Here is a 24,482-nt window from a genome sequence, read left to right as displayed (position 1 = left end):
TATGAGATATAAACCAGTAATTATGAGATATATACTAATAAATATGAGATTAAAAAGTCAAAATTTTGACATAAAAAGTCGAAATTATGAGATAAAAAGTCAAAAATTATGAGAAGTCAAAATTATGAGATAAAAAGTAAAAAATTATGAGAAGTCAAAATTATGAGTCAAAAAAATAAATTATGAGGAAAAGAGTTCAGAATTATGAGATAAAAAGTCGGAATTATGAGAGCCTATAAACCCATAATTATGAGATAAAAAGTCAAAAAAATATTAGATAAAAAGTTGAATTTAGAAGATAATAAAGTCAGAATTATGGAGTCATAATTTGAAGTTAAAAAGTTGAAATTATGAGAAAAAAGTCATAATTGTGAGATAAAAAGTCGAAATTGTAAGCTAAAACATCGAAATTATGAGATTAAAGACATTATTGATATATTGTCTCATAGTTATGACTTTTTATCTCATAATTTCAACTTTGATTCTCATAATTACAACTTTTTATGTCATAATTATGAGTTATGCATGACTTATTTTTTCAAGAATTGCCTCACTTTCAGATTTTTTCTTTTTATTTGGCGGATATGGGCTTCCATAAAATACCCTACATCATCAACGTGAACTTCAGAAAAACAAAATCTTATCTGATTCAAATATCCATTTTCATAACTTTTTGCAGTTTCCAGCATTTAAAAGGGCCAGCTGATGAAAACGTGGAAAACTTGTTCCACATTTTCACTGACCAGTTCTGCATTTTGTCTTACCAGAGCAAGTTTTCATACTCTAAGAGAGGGACCATTTGCTCGTTCTTGCGGACTGGGATCTTGTTGTTAGCTCTGCTTTCCTCTTCTCCTCCCGCCTTGGTCATTGGGCAGTTCCTCGTCTCGGTTTTCACTCCTCATTATAAAAAGGAGGAGTTTTCAGACCAACGTGCCTGACTAAACGGAGTCCCCCGACGGAGAGTGTATTCAAGACGCACAAACTGTCTGATTTTGACGAAAAAGGACGCGCTGGTCTCCGACATGGCTGTGGCAGGATGCACGAAATGCATTAAATATATGTTATTTTTATTTAATTTTATTTTCTGGGTGAGTTTAACCTGTTTATCTTTGAAGTTGCGCCTTTGATGTGAATTTCTAAATACTTAAACTTTCTCATTTTACTCAACCTTCTTAATGTTTATAGATGCCGCGTATTTACTTTTTCTTTCGCTTTTAACTGGTGATTAAAGGGGAGTTCTGTAAAAGTTTGCCGCCATATTTTCTTTAAATATGCCGCTCTGTCGTCTGAAAAAAGTTCAGCATCTATAGAAGTGGCAGAGCAGACAAAACCCTCAGTCAGGAAGGAGTTGAAATGTTCTTAGTCTTCATCAGCAGTGATTTTCTGCATGGCCAAGCACAAGTGCAAGGTGTCTGAAAGAGAAAGACTACTTCACACTGGGTGGGCTTTAGGCCTGTCACAGGGGGAACACTTCTCCTCTCTTTAGTATCAACTAAACGCTGTTTAAAACTCATATTTTCATTTCATAAACACAGCCGCTTTAACCAAGCTTTGGTGGTCCAAATTCAGAGGCTGCTGTGGATTTGAATTTGAATAGTTTCCTCAGCATTTGAGGGATTTTTGTTGTTTAGTCTCCTCAGACTAAACTCACATAAAGAAGGAGATTGAGCAAAGTTAATAGAGTTTTTTGGGGGGAGGGGAAAGCTGTAACCCCCCTGACATTTCCTTTGTTCCTACCTGGTCACCAGACTCCAGCGTTTACTGCCTTTGAACTTTCAAAGAGCCCAAGAACCTCCTTGATGAAATTTGTAAATCAAGATCGCAGTTAATTAAAAACCTTGACTTCTGTTTCTTATTCATTTCATTTATAAGCTCTTTCTCTAACGTAAAGCAACTCTCATTGTTTAACACGTCATTACATCACATCAGACTTCCTCCAGATGTGCTGGCCACTGCGTGTTCTCTTCTTGCCCTGGACAGCCAGAATCAGTGACTTGTTTTTGAATTTCCATTTGGTTTGTCTTTACGTTATGGCCGTCTTTTTTTAGATGAGTACAAATCTCTGTATCCTGGACACGCCACTCTTGATGGAGTGTTTCCTGTGTTGATTTTGCTGCTGTGCCTGTCATTGTGAAAAGTCTGAGCCCTCTCTTCCTCGTTTTGCTATTTTTCATGTTGAGGATTCAGTTTCCTGTTTCTTGGAGAACAATAGAGAACAGTCATGACACTCCATGTGCAGATATCTTTGTATAAACACTGGCATAAAAAGTAGAGCATCAGCATGTGAAAGATACGTTTTATCAGGGTTGATGCATTTGGGGATAGAGAGCTATTTGCCTTAATATAAAATAGCTTTTCAGAATGTAAGTGTTAATTCAGATAGAGCAGAGGAGTGGTTGAGAGTTGTACAATGAACTTCTTAAGTTAGCTTTAAACAAAGTTATGAGGTGTGTCCTGGAGGTCACTGAGGTGTCAGGATTTCCTTTAAACACTCGTGTGAACAGTTCAGTGCCTCACAGCAGAGCTGGACACAAAAAGGAAACATCAGCAGAAAGCTTTGGACATTGGCCTGATCTTTGGCAAGTCTGGTTTGTGGCATTGCGAATGTCAGGGCTCTCTTTTATAACAGACATAGATGGTTGTTTTTTAAGTCTTAAAAATCAATAACTACAGGGTCATTTTAATATTAATGCCAACATCTCTCTTGAATATAAAACATTTAAAATCACTGGCCCCCTTCAAAGATTTCATCAAAGAAAGCCCTTTCAAAGAGAGTCATAATCTTTTTTTTTTTTTGTCTTTGGGACAGCTGGCTGGAGGCGTGATCTTAGGAGTGGCCTTGTATCTTCGCCATGACAGTCAAACCAGCAACCTCCTCATACTGCAGTTTGAAGGCCAGCAGGCACCAGGAACCTTCTATATCAGTGAGTATTCACCTTCAGCAGATTCAAGAGCATTACAGTCATGCAAACATTTGAATTAAAAAAAACCCAGAGACAGACCCTCACACCCCACCTCCTTGCTGCTAATCTCTAACTTGTGCTCTCTTTACAAATTCACAAAACTGGGGTGAGCTGCAGCTGTGATATAAATGGCATTTTCACCCCCAGTATTTTCAGAGACCCAATTGCCAAGTTTGTCTGCTTGAACTTCATGTGTGCAAACCAGACTTTTTACCAGATTTCCCCCAGAATTTCTAGCCCTGGAGTATATTTTTTGTGTTAAGTCAGGGAGCACTAATGTGTGAACACAGCAGGAAATATCAGAAAAGAGGGTTGGGGGTTGTAAAATTTATACCCTACAGCCACAGGTGAAAAAGGTTCATGTCTGTTAGGAAAGTAAAGTCACTTTGTGGCTAAAATTTACTTCAGTTGACGTGAAATTAACTGCCACTCCCACAGACTGTTTATCTGTGACGCCGTATATCTCAGAGCAGAAATACAGGGTAAAACTTTCAAAATAAAAATCTGCTTAAACTTCTGTTTTAAGGTAAGGGGTAAAGTTAAAAGTCAAAAACCTGACCTGCAAAACCTAATTACAAAATGTTTGAAAAAGCTGTCTCTTTACAGGAAAAAAAGTTTGTCCTCCATGTAGCTCCAATAGCTGTGTAAGCTACATAGATCATGTAGTGAAAGCAAAGCTGGCAAAGCAGCAACATAAGTTACGTATCTACATTATCTAAGTAGCTAAGTTACATACCTTTAACCATGTTCGCTTAAGCTCACATTCCCAAAGCTAACTCAGGCCCCGTCCACACAGAGACAGATTCAGGAGTATATGCAAAAGTTTTTTGTTGTATCTGCATTTCATCCACATGTAACCTGCATTTTGGGAGGCTGTAAAGGCTACTTTTTAAAACTGGGTCCCAGAGTGAACAAATCTGTAAACGCTTACCATTTCGTCTCCATGTGGACAGTGACAGTTTCTTGAAACGATTATGTTATACATAGCATAGTCCACGTACGTCACATGCGCATGTCAAACCAAAACAACAATGGCAGATTACAAGGTTGTGTTCGTGCTGCAGAAGCAATCGAGCTTATTATGGCTTTTACAGCAAAACCTGATGCTCCTTTACTACCACCGTGAACAACATACACCAGATGTTCTTAAATCCACCATGGAGAACAACCAGAGGGGCAACTAGGAGAAAGTTTGTGGCCATTTTATGTAATCTTCTTCTCTCTTTTGGTGCATTTCCATGGCAGTATTACAGCGCCACTTACAGGCTTGGCATATACACAACAGCGTTTTCAATGGTTTTCAGTGGTTCCATGCTTATGCAGACATTTCCTGAAAAGATCCCCTATTTACGGAAAGCTTTTGCAAAACTAAAGGGAAATATATTGTTTCCGTCTCTGTGTGGACAAGGCATCAGCTACATTGGCTTATGTAGTTACGTTAATTACATAGCTAGCATAGCTATGTTAGCTTTTGCTAAAGCTAACGGCACTAACGCGAGCCTCCGTTCATGTAACTACTTCTAACACAGTGCTATTTAATCACGGATTTCACCTCTGACCTTTTTCTCTGTTTTATTTGTGAAACGTTTCTATGTAATTTTTGATGAATTAAACTGCCCGATTCTGTTTATGAATAAAGTTGACTTAAAAAATAAAACAAAAACTGGAAATAAGATGATCCGGCAAATTACAGCACTTCCTCTCTGAGTTACACAGCGTCTCAGATGAACGGTCTTTGAGAGTGGCCGTCAGAAATCTCTGCAGCCAGACCTGTCTCAAAATTACTGTCCTCTTGAATTTCTCTTGAAGTTTTCAGGAGTCCTCATGTAAAAATCCTGATTTTTTCCAGTGAGCTGCAAGTGTGAATGCAAACAGTCCAATATTTCAGCCACACTCTATTCAGCCCCTTAGTAAAATTTTCCCATCCCCCACCCTCCTCCTTCTGACACGGAAAATTTGTCGCTTTGAGGGATAAATGTAAACAAGCAACCAAGAAACTTTTCAGTCAGGATGAGCTGTTGTGTGAATAGACTGTTCAACTTTAGTCAACAATTCCATTTAAAGTGATGTTTACACAGCTCGATGAACATAGTCGAGGCGTAAAGGGGGGATGAGGTGGATGACAAAGTTGCTCTCTCTGTACTGTCTTTTGAGCCTGTACCACAGGTGTGGAAGAAGAAGTGAGAACAGAATCATCTACGCCATTGAGGCACAGAGCTGTGTGTATGTGGAGTTCCCCCTTTGCCACAGAGATGTGCCAGACTAGCTTGCTAAATCGGTAATGTTGGATCCCTTTGTAGTCAGCACCACATGAGTTGGTCAATTGACTACTTACCATTTTATTATCATTTCAGACTTACAATCCTAGTCAAAGGCTCCATCTACTCTGTAACTTAGCCACCCGCCACTTGTAGCCACTGTTATTGTTCTTAATGACTACTGCCTTGCTGCAACAATACTCTTTATTCTGATACAAACAACTGCTGATTGGTCGTACTGACAGCATCTTGTAGGAGCAGCATTAAGTACTATTTTGATCTCAGAGCTCAGGATAGAGTTGATGTCTGGAGGCTGTGTCCAGTTATACACACATTTGATGGAAGCACTGAGTGACCATATTCAGCACAGGAATGTGGATGTTGACCTAGCTAGCAGTGCTAGCACTGCTAACATTTGCTATACTCTGTAAACCAGGCCTATTCAATTAGCGGCCTGGGCCACATGCGGCTCAGAACCAATCCCCAAGTGGCCCAGCCTGTGGTCATGCTAGAGATGCAGAGGGCAACCTGTTTTGCAAGTTTTAATAAATTCACACAGTATTTCAGACCGCAAATGAAACACTCTGCATAGCCTAGCAACAGTCTACCTACAATGCACTGTGTTGTTTTGAAGCGTGGCTAGCGATGCTGACAGAAGTCGCCCCAAGATACTGAGTATAAAACATGTCCTTTTCAACTGTAGCTACAACTGTGCAAATTTAGTTTTATGGTCTTTCAGATATACCTGGTCAGATGTGACCAAAATTATTATTTACAAAATTTCATTTTATTTTTTTCATTCCATTTTTTTTAAATTTTGATTAAAGTGAAAAAAAAAATTCTGCTACTTTAGGTTGTGTTCAAATACTGCTCTAATGTTGTGTTTTTATGCACTTTTTGATATGCTTTTGTCATGTTGCCAAATTTAAAAGGGAGGATATTCTCTTCATTTCCTACAATGCCAAAATGCACTGTGAATGCACGGACAAGGACATGTAATTGCACACTGTCGTATGAATGTCTGAAGCTGTGATCTCTGTGAAGCTTCACTATGGCATTGTGAAACAGGGAAAATGACTGTGAGCGTGTTTGGATGTGATGACGTACATCAGTTTTCGGAAAAAGCCTGTAAAGTTGATGATTGTCTGACTGTTTACAGAGAACGTTATTCCTCCAAGAAGTCAAAAAATGCCAGTATCTTCATCTTGAAATAGAAATCAGTCAGCTGCAACAAAGCAACAAATTAAAGACTCTAAATTATAGGATAAATGTCAGAGTCCCCGTCTCTGCCACCTCACAGGATCCTAATTCTTTGTTCTCCTCATGACAGGAAGCTTCCTGTTAACAGTGATAAAAGTCAGCTTATTTACAGGAATACCTGTCAGTCACATTCAGCTTAGACCACGTGAGTAATGTTCAGAAATAGAATTAGCGTAAAAGTGTGACTGCTAAGAAAAGACCAGGAAACAGGACCTGCGTAAATCCGCAGCATGACTTAAGAGTGGCACAGCTGGCATTCACGCCTCTGTGTTTTTACTCAGCTGTTTTTCTGATTGATGACCACAAACTAAGGTGATATTCTGTAACAAACATGGGAGTACATGCTGATGATTTCAGAAAGTACCAGATTAAAAGGATTTTTAAAGACGGAGGCCAGATGCTTCAGGCAGATGTTGAGACGTATGTGGGCTCTGAGGAAATTAGGGATCCGTGTGCACAAATAAAGAAATTAGACGCTGTCTGTCTCCCACACTTGAAAATATTTGAATCACTGTTTTTTTTTATTAGTGCAGTGCAGAAAGCTCTGTGTATCTGAGAAAAATGTGTGCCCCAGCGAGGCTATGGTCAGTGCATGTACTAAAGCCATAAATCATCATCATGTTCCCTTCACTGCCCGCAGTAATCCACAGATTGGCACTAAAACCTACAATACATGATATGATTTAGACATTTCAAAGGTCCATCCTCTCAGTTTGTTGTGGTGGTGAACTTTAGTGAGCCCACTAATTTAAATTTGAGCCTTCACTGCTCTCCCATACTTTACCCTTAGTAAGTATACAGAGCGAATACAAACCCAGGCTTTTTATAGAATTAAAGGCACACTCGTGATTTTAAAGGCAGGGCGGCAAGAGAGGCCCACCCAAGCGAGATCAAGGGAATGTTTCTTTTTTTTTTCTCCCCTCCCTTGAACATACGCCCTTGCATAATTCAAATAACATTGTACATCTGCACATTAACCCTCAAATTAGAGATGTTTTTAGCCTGCTGGCACACCAAAGTGGTATTTATGTAAGGCTGAAAATACACATGGCCCTACCTCTCAACCAGTGCATGAAATCATTATTTGGTCTTGTTACAGTCTGCTCAGTGAGCTACAAGCATCAGAAATGGTTTAAATTACAGTGAATGTTTAAAAAAATCTCCAGTTTCTTTACCACCAGCTGTAATACTGAGTACTTTTATGAATAGTTTAAAGATGAGCATTGTTTTGTAGTGGTAAGAACTAAAGAAGATGTTGACATTGTTTGCAGGCTGTGAAAGGAGACAAAATAGATGGTTCCTATGAATTTCCACTCAAAAAGAATTTGTTTAAAGTCTCCCATCTTAACCATCTCTGTTGATGCTTAAGCCCCTTTATTTAAACAGGAAATGCCTAACATCTCCAACAATAAACTGGACAAAAGTAGGGACATTTTGGGCTTTAAATTCTTATAAGTACGGTAAGGTTTTATATTTCAGTTAAAAAGTTGTTAAGATTTTTGCTTATGCTCCCCTGTCTCAGTCTTCCCTTACATGTTACACTTAACTTGATGTTTCTATTTTTACTCGCCAGAAAATCAAGTCGCCTTAAATAACTTCAATCTGTCATGCTTTAATCTGAACAGATGTTTCAAATGCTTAATTGATTTCTTCCCCTTGTTAATGCTCAAAGTTCTTTAACTGATATTTAAAGGAATTGTTTGAAATTTCTAAAAAAAAATGCTGATTTGTGTTTTCTATACACTGTAAGTTAAACTAAAGCCAAGAGTCATGAAAACTTCACATAAATTTCAGGATGAGCTCGATGTGGAAATGCAAATGGGCCAGTTCTTCAGCCTTAAATTCCTGCCAGCCTGATGAGGTTTACATCACACAACTGGTACGATCTTTGAACATGTGATGAAGATTTTAATACTCTCCACTTGCTGCTATATTCTTTTCTAATTTTTCCTTTATACTGTGAACATGTCCAGTTACATTTAGAATTAATACAAGGGTCCACTAACTTAAACATATGACCTTAGTGTGCTTTTTACGTCACGTAATCCTTTGACAGTAAACTGCTATAGCATCTCTTCTCAATATTACACACAAGCAAATATATCTTTATATATAGAAAAAAATATCACTGTGTAAAATTTTTAATTGGGGGTTATTAGGCAAATGTTGCACCAAGTCCAAGCCAAGCCAGCAGTTAAACTCTTTTCTGTCTTTATGCTAAACCAAGCTGACTGGCTTCTGCTCTACATTTTTATTCGACAGTTAAAAAAAACCCAGAGCATGGGCCCTCTTCAGCTTTGAGTTATGTACAAATGCATGTGTTGGATCATCAGCACTGGTGCTAGCATCCTGGCTAACAGCTACTTCATTTTGGGAGCTGAAAAGTGTGTTAAGCTATGATTGGTTCTGATGTGGACATTTAATTGTGCCACTTTTTCACACTTTTTCACCACTTTTTCTACTAGGTTTTGCCCCTTTTAACCAATTTTTGCAGGGTTTTTTGGCCCTGTTTTGGAGAATTTTTGCAATTTAAAACCAATTTTGCCACTTTTAAACAATTTTCAGCACACCTTTTGCAACTTTTTTTGCCACTTTTAGCATTTTTTTTGCTATTATCACCTCTTTTGCCACTTTTGCAACTCTTAATCCATTTCTGCCAATTTTTGCCACTTACAACCCATATTGATCATGTTTTTGCCCCTTTTAACACCTTTTTGCTACATTTAGCCTGTTTTAGACCATTTTTGCCACTTTCTGGCCACTTTTAAATGATTTTCAGCACACTTTTTCACTCGCTTTGCCACTTTCTGCCATTTTTACCCATTTTTCACCACTTTTTGCCACTTCTAACCGCTTTTGCCGCTTTTTTGCAACTGCTTACCCAGTTCTGCTTGCGAGTATCCCATTTCCATTGCACCCAATATTCGCGAGTTGACTCCGTACCATTGGCTCAGCTTCACAAGGACTGTTTTGAACCACTCTTCATCTGGACCCTCTCCCAGGACCAGTTTGCCTCAGGAGACCCTACCTGGGGCATTTGAGCTCCTGACAACATAGCTCCTAGGTTAACTAGGACACACAAACCCCTCCACCACAATAAAGTGGCGATTCTCAGAGGAGGCCCCTGAAAGTTCTCCCCTTTGTCCTCCCTTATCGGCCTTGGTTATGTCAATGGTACTAGCATGTCAGCAGAGATTAATATTAAATACTAGAATAAGTCAGTCTTAATGTGTTTGGCCCCAAATAATAACCAAAATATTTCAAATACTCCTAAAGGGGTCTGTGATTAATTGTGCAGCTTTATTTTCTTTATGGTTCTGCCTCTCTTGTTCCAACTCTCTTGTTCACAGGATTTCAGAAGAAAATGTTTATATGAAAGCTTTTAATATTTCATCTTCATTTTATAATTCATCCATGGACAAACAAGTGTAATGTAGTTCATCTGGGTTTATGGATGTCATGCTCTGACAGTGTGAACATGGCTTAAAAGCTTCTTTTTTTAAGATAGCGGATTAGAAAAGACGAAAGAAGTCTAAGCAGAGCTTTTATCCGGTCTTTACCCTTCTCTTTTCACCCTCTCTGGAGATTACACTGGGAGACAAAAAATAAATGAACTCCCCCCGGTGGTATGAAATTGTCCGTCTCCCTTTAAGTCTCAATGGCCTTGAGACCTCAAAGGGTGTTGTCATAGTAATGGAAGGCTGTGGAAATAATGCCTGCTTTGCTGCATTGCAAACATCAAGTCCTGGGAGAAGAAAGAAAGAGGGAGAGGATAAAGGAGGAGGGCGTTGATCTGAGGCAGAGAGAGAAAAGGAGATGTAGGTGTAAGAGTGTGGTGAAGAGTTGTGCGTGCTATGTGAGGTGCTGTGTCTCAGCAGAGTTTCTCATAGGCTCTTTGGCAGGCCAAATAAGATGTTCTGTGCGCTTTATTCGCGTGTGTGTAAGAATAGAAAACCCAGAAACTCCCTGACCATCCTTCTAAAAGCAGTGCTGTACAAAGTCTTCACAACCTTTGCTGACGTAAAAGTTCCAGTGCACCAATTTTTATTCTGTAAGGCAGTTTATTTCAATGGTTCCCTTCCTTTGGGCCGTAGGTGCGTTTAACAGTCCAAAAAAATGCTTGTTCAGCTAATTAGTGACTCAATTGTCTGTAGGTGTGAATATAGGACTGCTCAGCCCTGTGATAGACTGGTGACTTAGTCCAGGGTTTACTCCACCTCTTACCAAATGACAGCTGGGATTGGCTACAACCCCCATGACCCCAAATGGGACACTCGGGGTCATAGAACGTTATAGGTAATGGATAGATGGACGGATAAGCGGTTGTTAAGATGATTTATGTGGTAGAAAAGAAAGTGTGCTATAAAAGTCTACATCCAGGGTTGAATTATCTTTGCTCTTTTGTACGAAACAGATTATTTGATCTCTCTGTGTCCTAAACAAATGTTTGAATGAAACAGTTCGGGAGTGAAGAGGACAATTGTGGTTAGCCTTTTTAAGAATACATTTTAAACATGTAATGGTACCTCAGCTGTTTTTTGTAGGTTAAGGTGGCATGTATCCAGTCAATTCTGTTATTCAACAGTTCAAACATAAAGTAGCATCAATGGAAAAACTTAAATTACCCATGAACAATATGGGTACCTGTTGATTTTTGCCCATCAATCAGTAAATTGGACTTAGTTGTACGGCACTTTTGGTGCTACAAAAATGTAGGAAAATTGCTTTATGTAGAACAGTGATTCTCAACTACTCTGGTTATTAGGACCTACCACCAACTCCTTAAGACAACCCAATTTTTAAATTTTGAAACCGCTATAATTTATTTAATGAAAAATGTCACAGTTTGGACCTGAGATAGCCCAGATCAAAACATAACTAAACAAAAGACAGGATGTGACAAACATGTTGAAAAAGCACTTTATCACAGAAGGACTCACATGCTTATTTTACTCAATTTCCCCAAAAAGCATGGAAATTTGGTATTTACTCTAGGGACTACTTTTTATCTTCACTTTGAAATCCAAAGAAAAGGAGATAGATAAGTTGAACTTTTGAGGCAAATACCGGAATTTAGTAACCTTGCAAAGCAGATGGATACACCCGTTTCCATGCTTCTCACTGGCAAATCCATCTTGCAAAGCTCCCGTCTAAACCGTTTGGTCCTGGTTAGAAAGTGACAGGACCAATCAGCATCAAGGGGCAGTTCTTTTGGGCGCAGCAAAGTCGTGACGTAAGCAAGCAGAAAGAAGAGGTCGGTGCAATTATAGCGTGGATGCTGCCAAAGTGCCAGTTTTATCAGAACTTGATGACATTTCTTCGTTAAAGGAAGAACAAAGAACAGCAGTGAGTTGTTTTCTTTTCAAAAATGACAAAAGTCATGTACTGACATGTCTACAGTCGCCATGGTTTGCGTTATGCAGTTCTACATGGAGTGTGCTACTCTGGTAGCAGCGCATCTCAGTAGTGGCTACGTTACATGTTTTGTTGAAACAAATCCATCTGGCATGCCAGGTTGGGAATTTAGTAGTAGTCATAGAAAACCCTAAAAATGCATGTATGAATTTGCCGTATGGGCTAGGGTACATAGAGTTTTTGCCACTTTTTTTGTGAACACATATTTGTGACACACTAGAAAGAGCTTTGTGACTCACTTTTTGGAAGTAAAACAATTGTTATAAATATGGAATACTAAAATTGTTAAAAGCGACTATAAACTAAGAAAAAAAACGAATTTGTCATGATAAAACCCAGGGCCAGTTATGGCATGTTTAAAAAGGAGAATGACAGTGAAAAGAAAAGAAAAGAAAAGGATGGTACATTCAATACAATCCAGATAAAAGAAACTGCAAAAGGACAACTTAATTAAGTTTAGTTTTATCAAAATAAATTAGTCTCACAGTAAAAGAGCATTTACTGTAGATATATATCAAAAATGAATACAGTGGACTAAATTAAAATGAATCAATGAAATATGCTAATATAGACTAAAATTCTGTTCAAGTCAGACTAAAAGGTTCATCTTCATGAGTTTGTGTTGATGAATTTAAAATCTATTTATTCAATTAGTTCTTTTTTTTTTCTTTTGGACAGTGTGCGTTAGGTCTAAACTGACAGAAATTTGCCAAAAACTTTGACTTTTGAAATTTTTCTTTTACATGTTCCCTAAAATAAAGATGTTTTTTTGCTTGTGAATATAATACTGTATCATCAGCATATAATTGAACTTATACATCGCACAAAGATTTGGTAACTCATTAACATAACGACTGAATAAAATCATCCCCCAATATAAAACCTTGTGGAACACCAGTCTGTGAACACCAGGCTGTAACTCGAGCCTGCTTTTTCTGAAATTGTCTTTTTTTTTTCTGGTTCAAAGAAAAAATTCAACGTACAAGTTTAAACTTATTTAACACCATGTTTGAAGTCGCTGGCTTTACTGTTGTGGTTAGGCGCTAAAACGTTGAAGGATGGAAGGTGGATTTTGTTGATTTGATTATATCAAATTATATTGATGGAAGTTATATGATTATATTAAAGGGATCTTTGTTTTTTCTTAATCTTAATCCTATTCAAGCAGCTAATCATGCAGGTTTTCTGTTTAATAAAGCCTTATGGAATTAAGCCACTTCAACTGTTTTACATGAAAGAATATGGTGTTTACATTGAATACAGTAGCTTTCAAACTGAAAACCACCTTAAGGTTCATTTAGTATTTGTTCTTGTTTTTAATCATGTCCTCAGATAAAAAGTTTATAAAGGGAAGATGTTTTCTATAATGCAACTTTAAAAACTCAAGCTATTTCCCAGTCAAACACAGAAAAGTTCTACTACAAATGGGGGAAACATTAGTACTCTCTTGCTTCTCGTTTACAGACACACATGTAGAGATAAGTTGTGAAACTGTATTTATGTAAATGTGTTGCACTTTGCTTTTATGTGTTCCCTCATTATCATACACCTCCGCCTTGCTGTTGTTGATTCTCTGCAGGTTTGTTTAACATAATTGTGTTTCCAATGTGCCGCCAGTGGTGGTATCTTAAAAAAAGATCCAGATCTCCAGAGACCATCTTGATTAAATTAAGGTCAATTAAAGATGAATAAGAAAGTAGCGTGAGTCCTGTAGGGGCTTTTATGCTCCTTTCTACTTAGACTACACTTAAATGCTAAGATAACGTATTGTTTATTTTGGTAACCTAGCAAAACAAAGATTTTCAGTCCAAACCAAAGGCTTAGCTTAAAAAGAATATGATGTTTTTATGCAAGGAGAAAGAGATGTGAAGGAAAACTCTACCAGTTAAGTGCAGTCTTGTGTGACAATAAGTGAACACAGTTTGCTGCTCCTGAAGGGTCTGAATGTGTCTGACTGGTTGTTAGCTGCTTCTGTAAAATACGAGTATAAGAAATGATCTAATCTAGGAGTGAGGAATTATAAAGATGAAAGGTTAGCAGACATCTCTCATCTCTGCATAAGACTACATGCATCACGACTGTTATGATATATGTTTAGCACTGACTGAACCGGTGCCAGATAAATTGCAATATGGGTAAAAAAACCAAAAAAAAAAAAATCAGATTTCAGGCAGAATCAGTATTTGGTTTTTTCGCAGCTATCGAAAATGTTTTCTTTTTCTCTAGATAAATATATTTTTCAGTTTTAGTCACATTTGAGTCATTTTTAACCTTTATAGTGTTAATCGAGTTTTAGTCAATTAAAGTCTACATTTTCTGCATTATTTTTAGTCACAATGTTCAGTCTCTTTAAACGAATTTAATCAGCTAAATCGTAAAATGGATATAATTGTAAAACACAGCCCTTAATGCACTATCAATACTTAAAAATACACTGATGAAAATCCTGACACACCTTATATGCACAGTGAAGAAATATCATGAATTTAAATGTCTGTCAGTCCAGCACTAATATTTTAGTCTTGTTTTAGCTGGATGAAAAGCCAACTTCCTTTTCATCAGTTTTTATCATCAAATATCTATTTTTAGCCAGTCTTATTCCTGTCTTCTTCATGGAAAAAATGTCATCTTGAACTTGGTTTGGTGCAAACAATAAAGATAAAGGCAGAAAATAAGTAAAGGGCCTTAAAACAGTACTAATCCTACTGTCATTGAACTTAAATAGGGTGAAATAAAGATATACATTCGTTATGAAAAGTAAAATAAAAACACAAAAACCCCTAAAGATGAGTGGGTATGTATATGATAAGTGGAGTAAGAAAGAAAAATAAATCAAATATGATAAAGCACATATGTCAAAGAACAAAAAAAAGAACTCACGGTGCAGTGTAACAGATAATTCAAGGTCATTAATGTAAAGTATAAAATCAGATTTTAGGGGTTTCTCTTAACTGTCCAGCTTGTATTTGACAATGCTATAAATATGTTGAAAAACTTCACAATAACCAAGTACAATAGTAAATTGCTGCTGGTGCTAAAGCAGTATCAATTTATATGATATGCTGTGTAGTGTTGTAATGTAAACCTTGTATTAATTCACCTTGTCATAGCCTCTAAAAAGTAGAAGTAATATAATATTTTTCCATGAATCTTATCCAGTTTTGTGTTTTAGTGGTTGTAGTGTACTTTTGTGCACTATTTCAATGTGTCTCTTTAATGAGATCTATGAGCTTAGGTAAAGCACATCAGCTAGGGGATGGGGTTAGCTTACTCTGCAGAGTCTTCCCAGAATAACTTTTGGCATCAGACAGTTTTGCACCATGAGTGAAGTTACTGATTCAGTTAGAGAAATCCTGCCTGTGTAGAGAAACCACAATACACAATGGGTGGTTTACTGAACATGATGGAAGAGGACTTCTTGGTTCAGTGTGCACCATTCAGTCATTTTCACTTTTAGTAACTTGAGTTAGCATGCTTTGAGTGGCATAGCAGTTATAGATTAGAGTATGTAATAGAAATAAGGGAAAAACTGTAGTGGATGACATGTAGGGAATTTGAAAGAAGTCAAATTAATAAATATATTTAACTCAAAAGGACCTGTGTTAATACAACTTTTTAATAAAATGGAGTTGGGAAAGTATAATTCGATTGTGTTGCCATTTTAATTATTTTTTTATTAAAGATTTATTTTCAGGCCTTTTCATTCCTTTATTAGATAGAGGAGGACAGTGGATAGATTTGGAAACAGGGAAGAGAGTGGGGAGAGACATGCGGTAAAGGGCCACAGGCCGGATTTGCAGAATTATTTTTTAAAGTTAATCCAACAGTTCACTTTAAGGCTGACCGCTGAGGTCAGCCCTACAGATGCCTCTGTATGTGTATGAGTAAGTAAATGACTGAGTGATCCTAATTTATGAGCCCTACCATAATAGAGTTGGGTTTGCTTGTACTGAATGATGTCGGTAATGGCTGCCTCCACTATGGTAACTACAGCCATAGATACTGAGTTGCGCTATTGGCAGGGTTTAGTGGGACTGAAAGCCCTCTAATGGCTGCCTCCACTGCTCTACATATCTCAGATATAGCTTTAGCATGGCCTCTGTTTAACCAGAGCTGGGCCACATTTATGTATGACAAAGAATAAAACAACCCTATAAGCTTTTCATGTTGGGAAAGATGTTTCGCTCTTCTGCTGACCTGCTTTGGCATGACTATGTGATAGTTAAAGGGGGAAAGAATTACTTGTTGTGCTTGTGTACAATGGCTGCTAATGGAGCGACTAGCTTGGTCTTAGCCAGACCAGCACTTTTGTCAGAAATGTCCAGCATTTCTTCATTACAGTTAGCACTGAGACCAACACGGAAATCTTTCTGCGATAGTTAAAGGGAAGAGTTAGTTATTGTGAGATACAAGGCCTGCTGATGCAGTCATTAGCTGGGACTGAGACTCAGCGGCGCTTCTGTCTAAACTGGACAACGTGTCCAAATCCAAACAAGTGCAGAGTGGAACACTGAAAGCTTTCCGTCACAGAAAAATGTTCGCTCTACTTCTGTTTGGGCATGTCTTTCTGACCATGGCAGTGGGCTTGTCCAGTATTGTCCGGCATTAGCTGTTGGCTTGGATGTCACTGTAGGACCGCTGCAGTTTACTCCGAACTGGGCCGCTGTTCTTGTTAAAACCAGAGCAGAGAGTCACACCGACAGCTTGTCTTGAGCAGAAAATATATTCTTGCGCAATTCTTGTTGTGATGTCTTCCCTTCCTGCACTAATAGCAAAGAATAAAGGGACAATGTTTTCTCACCGTTCTCTATAGACTACAGCTCGGTCGTTGTGTGTCTGTGTTTAACCTATCAGATGCGGTGGATCATAAGCAGGAGGGGAGGATGATGCTGCTCAGGGCTTCATTACACACAGAAGGAGACAGAGACGGAGGACAACATGTAGTTTTTTACATTTCAGTAAGCACTTACTATATTTTGGCAAAAAATAATAAATACAATCATGACAAATTCACTCTGAGAGAACACAAATTTCAGTCAGGCATTTCAGGCATCCCAGATAGCTGCGGTCAGCCATATACTAGGTTTTTACCTAGTCTTGTTTCAGTGTAGGACTGAAAGTTTTACTTTTAATCCATTGGGCAATATTGTCGATTTATTTATGAACCTTTGTATAGAATAGAACTTGAAATATCAGATATTCTTTTGCATTGTAGTGCATCATTTACTGTTAATATTTTAAAAATTTCTTCACCACTGCAAAAACACAAAACATCAATAAACAACCATGGGGATGCTGATGCTTGATGGTCGTATCCGTATGCCCAGTGTGCAATTGTTGTGGTCCTTGGAGCAGGTTGAAATCCAGTCTATGGCTCCTTTTCTCTCTTTCTCCCTGGTTTCCTACTCTATCCACAGTCCTGTCCTTTAATAAACACCCAAAAATCCCCCAAAATAAATCTTAAAAAAGCACAATCGTGTGTTTTAGCATTTTACATTTTCAAACAGTTTAAAGGGGTGACATATGCATTTTAAGGAGCCTGCAGCAGGTCACAATAACCATACTGGCCTATTATTGAATGCTTTTGTGCTCTACATTAATGGTAAGTGCCGTACACTTAATCACCTTCCTCTGTGTCTGTTACATTTTTCCTTTGGGCTGCTTGAAACATAAGCCAGACTTGATCAGTAAGTGGAGAGCTATTTCATTTCATTGACTCTTTGTAAAGCAGGACCAGCTGCATTAGAACCTGTTGCACATCTCTGATGCAATTAAATACAAGTTGTGTTTAAGGATTTATCAAATGTTTAAATGTGGGTGGATGTCTTTGAATTCACATGGTTCCTCCTGTTTCCTGGGGAAGGATAATCCTCGGGGTCAGGGGTCAGAGGACGGAGTTTGTTGGGGGTTGGGGTTGTCTGGAAGGCATTTCCTGGCCTGGGCAGCTGAACAGGGTTGTCTCCGCCTCCCTCAGGATCTGGTGGCTCTCTGTCTCCAGGATGTCAATAATGTCATGTCATCCTACAGGAGAGGCCAAGGAAACATTCAGGAAGTCCATTACCAAACAATGTGTGGCTCAATGAATAAGCAGGAGCTGCAAGCTGCTGGCCCTGCTGCCCCCTTGTGGTGTTTTTGTTGACTACATTTCTTTAACTAATACCTTACAGTTAGTTTTCCGTTGTTTCTGTGTTCAGGTGTGTACATACTGATAGCGGTCGGCGCTGTGATGATGCTGGTGGGCTTCCTTGGATGTTACGGTGCCATTCAGGAGTCTCAGTGCCTCCTGGGAACAGTGAGTATCTCTCTTTTCTGTTTTAATTATTTGATAATCAAAACAAGGTCCTCATAATCCCTTTTTAATCCCTTTATTTCTCTTAGTTTTTCTTCTTTTTGGTGATCCTCTTTGCTTGTGAAGTGGCTGCAGCCATCTGGGGTTTCATGAACAGGGACACAGTAAGCATAAATAGACACAGAATCCTGCACAGAATTTCTTCTTAGTACTGGATGTTTGATGTTTGCATTGATTTTCCACCTCTGCTCCAGTGAAACCTGCTCTGTTTTGTTGTTGTGTCTCTAAAAACAACTCACCCAACTACCCACAGATCTCCAAAGAACTGATCAACTTCTACGACTCTGCGTACATCAAGGCTGTGGACGTCTCGGGGTCTCCTAGTAAAGACTCAGCCATTAAGGTGCTGGAGGTCTTCCACACTACGGTAAGTCATGAGAGGTAATCTTAAGTTTTCTTCAGGCTCTGGTTGGGTGCTAGTTTGAATGAGCTGCTTTGTTTTGATCATTATAAATCTAAATAGATTCACTTTGAGAGATATCTTGGTTTTCCCTTTCAGCTCGACTGCTGTGGTAAAGGAGACGACACCCCACTCTTCAAACAAGTTGTTGGAACTTTGTGTCCGAGGAAGACCCCAGAAGACTTTCTGAAGTCACAGGTATGCAAAAATTCTTACTTAGATCTCCTGTGAGGAGTTTTAATTTGTACGAATTAGGCTGAAACTTATAGTAATATCTCTATATGATGTATAAAAGCAAATAAAACCAACAGAGACAAGAGAGCTAATTTCGAAATAGTTGTTTTTAATGCTGGTCACATTGCTTGTAAGTCTTGTAAGGGCTATTTGAAAATAAAATTTCTAGTCTAGAGCAGGGACAAAAAGTAATTTTTGCAGATTTGTTCATCACTGTCTTTCAGAACAATAGACACACTGATTAACTACAGCACTAAACCAAAAACATAAAGATATGTTTTTATTCAGTTTGATATAAAAAAGGAAAGAAAATGTCAACTCTCAAGCTAATCATCAGGCTAAGACCTAAGAAGATAAAGTCTAAAATCAATAAATAGGGATGATTCACACTGATGATTACATGATTTGATCTAGCTGCAGTTAAACCCTCAATATTGGCCCCCACCAGTAAAAAATGTCCATTAACAACAACAAAAATTGAGAAAAGGAAACCAGCTGTCAAACAGGAGCCAACTCCCATCATTCACGATAAAGAACCAGCTTGTTCAGGAGCGACACATCATTACTGGCTTGTAACCTGTTGTCTTAAATTGAGCCGATCTGGTAAATACCCCACAAAGCTGATTTACTATAATAGTTGCATATAATGATGGTATAGAACTAGAAAAGCACTTAGAGAGCGCAGACCTCCGCCATTAACCCTATCGCTCAATAGTGAAGAATCCTTTAAAAAATTCCTGGATCCATCCCCATGTGTCCCCCACCACGGCATTCGTTGATTATTCCTTCCTTGGTGGGGTGGAAACACAGTGAGGCAAAGCATTGGCTTCGCTATGGGTGGAACGTCATGGCGGAAGCATTGCCTGCTGGTGCCAACAGATGCACTGACAGTCTCACCCATGGTCTCCCTGGACGACTGGAAGTCATGGCAGAGGGTGAATGTTCCTCTATTCCTCCCAGCATTGTGAGTATTCTTGCTACAATTCGCTGTCTTTCTCTCTGTTACGCTCTGACTCGTCTCCTCGACCGGGCGTGCGTAATTCAAACTCTATAAACTCCAAAGCTTTGAATGGAAACACACCCAAAATGCTGCTGGGATTGAAGTTACTCATGTCCGCCATCTCCTGGTGTAAAGTGGTGTAAAGCTCCGCCATTAGCCCTATCTCCCAATAGTACAGAATCCTAAAAAAAATTCCTGGATCCAGATGGTGATCCTGATCGCTCCCCAAATCTAATCAGTTCTTCCCTATGCCATTTCTGACATTTCCTGAAAATTTCCTGAAAATCCGTCCACAACTTTTTGAGTTATGTTGCAAACAAACTAACAAATGAACTAACAAACCCACCCGATCACATAACCTCCATGGCGGAGGTAATAATAGAATAGAATAGAGACCCCCAGGTAGAGGACTAGATAGACTAGAATAATAGTCTATCAGCATGCTAATGTGGGAGAAAAGCTTTTCGGCTCAACAAAACATGGCATGTTTTGTTTGTTGCGCGGAAAGTGACAAATCTATCCATTAACCAATGGACTGCAGCAACACCCTTCAGAGACAGATACACTGTATGGACAAAAGTATTTGGCCACCTGACTGTTAGACCAAGGGACTGTAGCGATATTGTATTAAAATAAATCTACTTTAATATGGAGTAGCCCTACTTTTGCAGCTATAACAGCACATTATTCTTTAAAGCCCTTCCACAAGATTTTTGACTGTTTCTGTGGGAATGTGTGCCCATTCATTCTGTAGAGCATTTAAGAGGTCAGGCACTGATGTTAGATGAGAAAGCCTGGCTCCATTCCAGTTCATCCCAAAGGTGCTTGATGGGGATGGAGGTCAGGGCTCTGCACAGGCCAGTCAAGTTCTTCCACACCAAACTCATCAAACTATGTATTTGTAGTCCTTACTTTGTTTACTGGGGCACAGTCATGTTGGAACAGAAAAGAGCCTTAAAAGAAAAGCATAGCATTGTCCAAAATGTCTTGGTATGCTAACCTGACACGCTATTTGTCTCACACATCTATCTGGTAAACCTTCCATAGACAACGTTTGGGAAAGGGCAGAGCCTTTGAAAAATAACTCGGAGGGTGACTGGATGAAAGTTATGTCTGTCACATTTTTATGGGCCAATCAGAGCAACAAAACAAATGACATCGTAGCCCCAAACCGAGGAACACCCCTACCATGGAGTAAACTCTATAGAGAGCTGCATAACGCAAAGCATGGTGACTGAAGATATGTCCGTACACAACTTTTGTTGTTTTTGAAAAGAGAACAACTCACTGCTGTTCTTTGTTCTTCTTTTAACGAAGAAATGTCATCAAGTTCTGATAAAACTGGTGCTTTCATGGTATCCACGCTAATGTCTTCCGCAATAATTGCACCGGCCTCTTTTTGCTGCTTGCATACGTCACTACTCTGTTGTGCCAGAAAGTACTGCGCCTTGATGCTGATTGGTCCTGTCACTTTCTAACTGGGCCCAGACAGTTCAGATAGGAGCTTTGCAAGATGGATTCACCAGTGAGAATCATGGAAACGGGCATATCCATCTGTTTTGCAAGTTTATTGGTATGCTTAAGAGATTGGCCTTCACTAGAGATAAGGGGCCTAGTCCAAACCCCGAAAAACAGCCCCATAACATTATCCCTCCTCCACCAAACTTCGCTGTTAGCACAGTGCAGTCAGGCAGGTAACATTTCCTAGCATCTGCCAAACCCAGACTCACCCATCTGACTGCCAGAGAGAAGTGTGAGTCATCAATCCACAGAACACGTTTCCACTGCTCAACAGTCCAATGTCAGTATGCTATACACTTCATCACTGTTATACCTAAACACTTCCACTCTCTGATATCACTTACAGTCAACTGTGGAATATCTATCTCTGTTTTGTATCATAAATGTTTGCAGATGTAGACTGCATGGCTAGGTGTTTGATTTTATGCACCTGTGGCTACGGGTCGGATTGAAACACCTGAATTCAAAATTAAACAGGTGTGGCCAAATACTTTTGTCCATATAGTGTAGGTTTACTTGGTACCTCAATAGAAGGGTGCCATAAAAGTAGGCCTGAATGGGTCAGTTATTCTGGTATCTGTGCTATCTTATTGTATAACTTACCCAACAAAGATAGTTAGTACTATAACCATCTTATTGTATTGTGTTATGTAATAATGTGTGTTTTTTTTTTTTTTTTTATGAAATGAAGTGACCTCTGTCCTTTTCAGATCTTGCTGCCAACTGATTACATATAACATAATTAATTATTCCATGTAGTGCATATAGCAGGGGATATTCAGCACCTTGTTTTGACAGCAGACCCAGCTTTCATTACATGTAATCCATCAGTGTGTGTGCAGTGTTAGGTTGTAAAGAAAGAAAACATTTACCACAGTATTTCTCCTGCTCCTGTCTCTCCTCAGAGCTGTCATTATAAGTTGACCGAGCTGTTCTCAGAGAAACTCTATGTGATTGGTTTGGCTGCCTTGGTTGTTGCTGTCATTATGGTAAGATTTAAACATTTAAGAATGTTAAAAAAATGCAGTCTTCATAGCTGTGGCAGGGTGTGAAATGAGCACTAGGATGTTTTAAATCTTTGTCTTTTCTCCCCGTTTAGATTTTTGAGATGATCTTCACCATGGTGCTCTGCTGCGGGATCCGTAACAGCCCTGGAGTGTACTAGACATCCAGCCAACAAGCTCTTCTCTTATTGTGTGTTGCCTGCTTTTCTTAGCGAGGATGCAACATTTAGAAGGATATTTCAATTTTTATTTTTAGTTAAGGAACAAAATTATTTTGAATAACACTAATCCATCAACTCTTATCTTTCTTACTCCTACATTTAGCTTCTATCTGTCAGATTGTCTATATTTGCATATCAATCTTTTTACATACAGTGTGTTGTGAAATATTTCTCTAATGTCCTTGAACGTAATGCTGTTTCTATGGGTGTAAAAATTGTGTATATACTTGTTGTATGTTAAAAACAGTAGGGAGAGTCTCCCTGATTTAATGTTTTTGGTAGTTTTTGCAACATTATCACAGTGTTATTTTATAACTTCAGCAGCAGGGCCTCAGTGGTTTAAGATAATGTACTGTCTCACTATAATGAGCGTCTTAATAACAAGTCAGCTTGTGTGTCTGTTTGTCCTTTGTGTATCTCTTTCTTTTTGGAAACTTGACAAAAACAGTTGTGTGTGTTCACCAAACCTGTTTTAACAACACTTCTTAAGAAAAATGGATTGTCCTTCTTTTCATGGGAGGGGCATCTGTGTTTCCCAACCCTTCATTTTACGTAGTACCCTTTAATATGATGCAACACCTTTAACGTGACAATGAGGAGCTTATCAGTGATCCTGAAATGGACTACACTAAATACTGTTGTTTCTATTTGGCCTACAAAAGCAAAATATACCATCAGCCAAAGATTGATTATTTCTGTGTAGTCATTTTTAATGCCTGGAATTGCTGCCAGGGTAGATGTCAGACTCAGTGTTTGACTACACACTGCCAGAGCAGCACTTTTTCAAAATGGAAAATTTTCTCAAGGAGTGAGATATGTGAGTGCTAAGAAAGCAAAATGAGATTTTCATTCAAATAAAACCAGATAGACCAGAGCAATTTCAACTCTTTTGTTAATTCAGATGAATCAGACTGTGACTCAGTCGGTAGCGTTGGTTATCCCGCACCTGGAATGTCGTGGGTTTGATCCCCGGCTCCTACAGTTACAAGTCACAGTGTCCTTAGGCAAGACACTTAACCCCAATTTGATCCCACTTTTGCACTGGTGGCCTGTAAATGTCTATGGACACGTCCAGATGGGACTAGCTAAAACTGATAGCCTCTCTCCATAGTCCCCTTTACCATCAGTGTGTGAATAAGGAGTAAATGAGATGAAGCACTTTCAGTGGTCAGACAACTACAAAAGTGCTCTACAAGCTCAAGTCCATTTACCATTTACAAATGACTTTCTAAGGCCTTAGGAAGGATAACTGAATTAAACAAAATAAAAAAGAAGAAAATAAACATTTTTAACTCAGTGAGTTGGGTTTGTTAAGTGGTTTTTCATATTCCCTCAATTATGTCTTGTCACACTAGCTCAATCTTGTGATCCCCTGCATATTAAGTGATGTTTTTTTATTTTTTTTTTTTTGGGGGGGGGGGGGGGGGTATTTTGGGGTATTTTCGTGCCTTTATTTGATAGGAGGACAGTGGATAGAGCTGGAAATGGGAGAGAGTGGGGAGAGACGTAGCAACGGGCCACGGGCCGGATTTGAACTTGGGCCGCCTGCGTACATGGGTAGTACTGTAGACCACTAGGCCATCTGCTCGCCCCTTTAATTAACATTTGTGTCTTTTTTTATTTATGTTGTACCAAGAGCATGCTATGAACTTATGGAGCACTGTGAGACAAAACAGTAAAGGGTTGTTTAAAAAGATGAGTTGTGTTAACTTAAAAAAAACAAATGAGTTATTTCTGCTTTATTTTTCTGAGTTAATACAACACATTTTAAGTTTTAAGTAAACAATACTCAATGGTGGTGTATAACGAGGTAAACTTATAAACGGTCATTTTAGAGAAACTGAATAGAAGGCGGGC

At 38.7% G+C, this 24,482-nt stretch overlaps 1 protein-coding gene across 1 annotated transcript; it reads left to right on the top strand.

The window, feature by feature from the left end:
• Positions 1 to 879: 879 nt before the first annotated feature.
• LOC121515774 (CD81 antigen-like) lies at positions 880 to 23,922 on the top strand. The gene is made up of 8 exons (XM_041796749.1): positions 880 to 1,088; positions 2,810 to 2,924; positions 18,091 to 18,188; positions 18,275 to 18,349; positions 18,499 to 18,612; positions 18,745 to 18,843; positions 22,306 to 22,389; positions 22,500 to 23,922. Exons 1-8 carry the CDS (start codon positions 1,023 to 1,025, stop codon positions 22,563 to 22,565), a joined length of 717 nt encoding a protein of 238 aa, XP_041652683.1. The 5' UTR covers positions 880 to 1,022; the 3' UTR covers positions 22,566 to 23,922.
• Positions 23,923 to 24,482: the final 560 nt, after the last annotated feature.

The sequence above is a fragment of the Cheilinus undulatus genome, linkage group 9 (genome assembly GCF_018320785.1).
Source record: "Cheilinus undulatus linkage group 9, ASM1832078v1, whole genome shotgun sequence".
Classification (NCBI taxonomy): Eukaryota; Metazoa; Chordata; class Actinopteri; order Labriformes; family Labridae; genus Cheilinus; species Cheilinus undulatus.
This window is presented reverse-complemented; position numbering and strand designations above follow the sequence as displayed.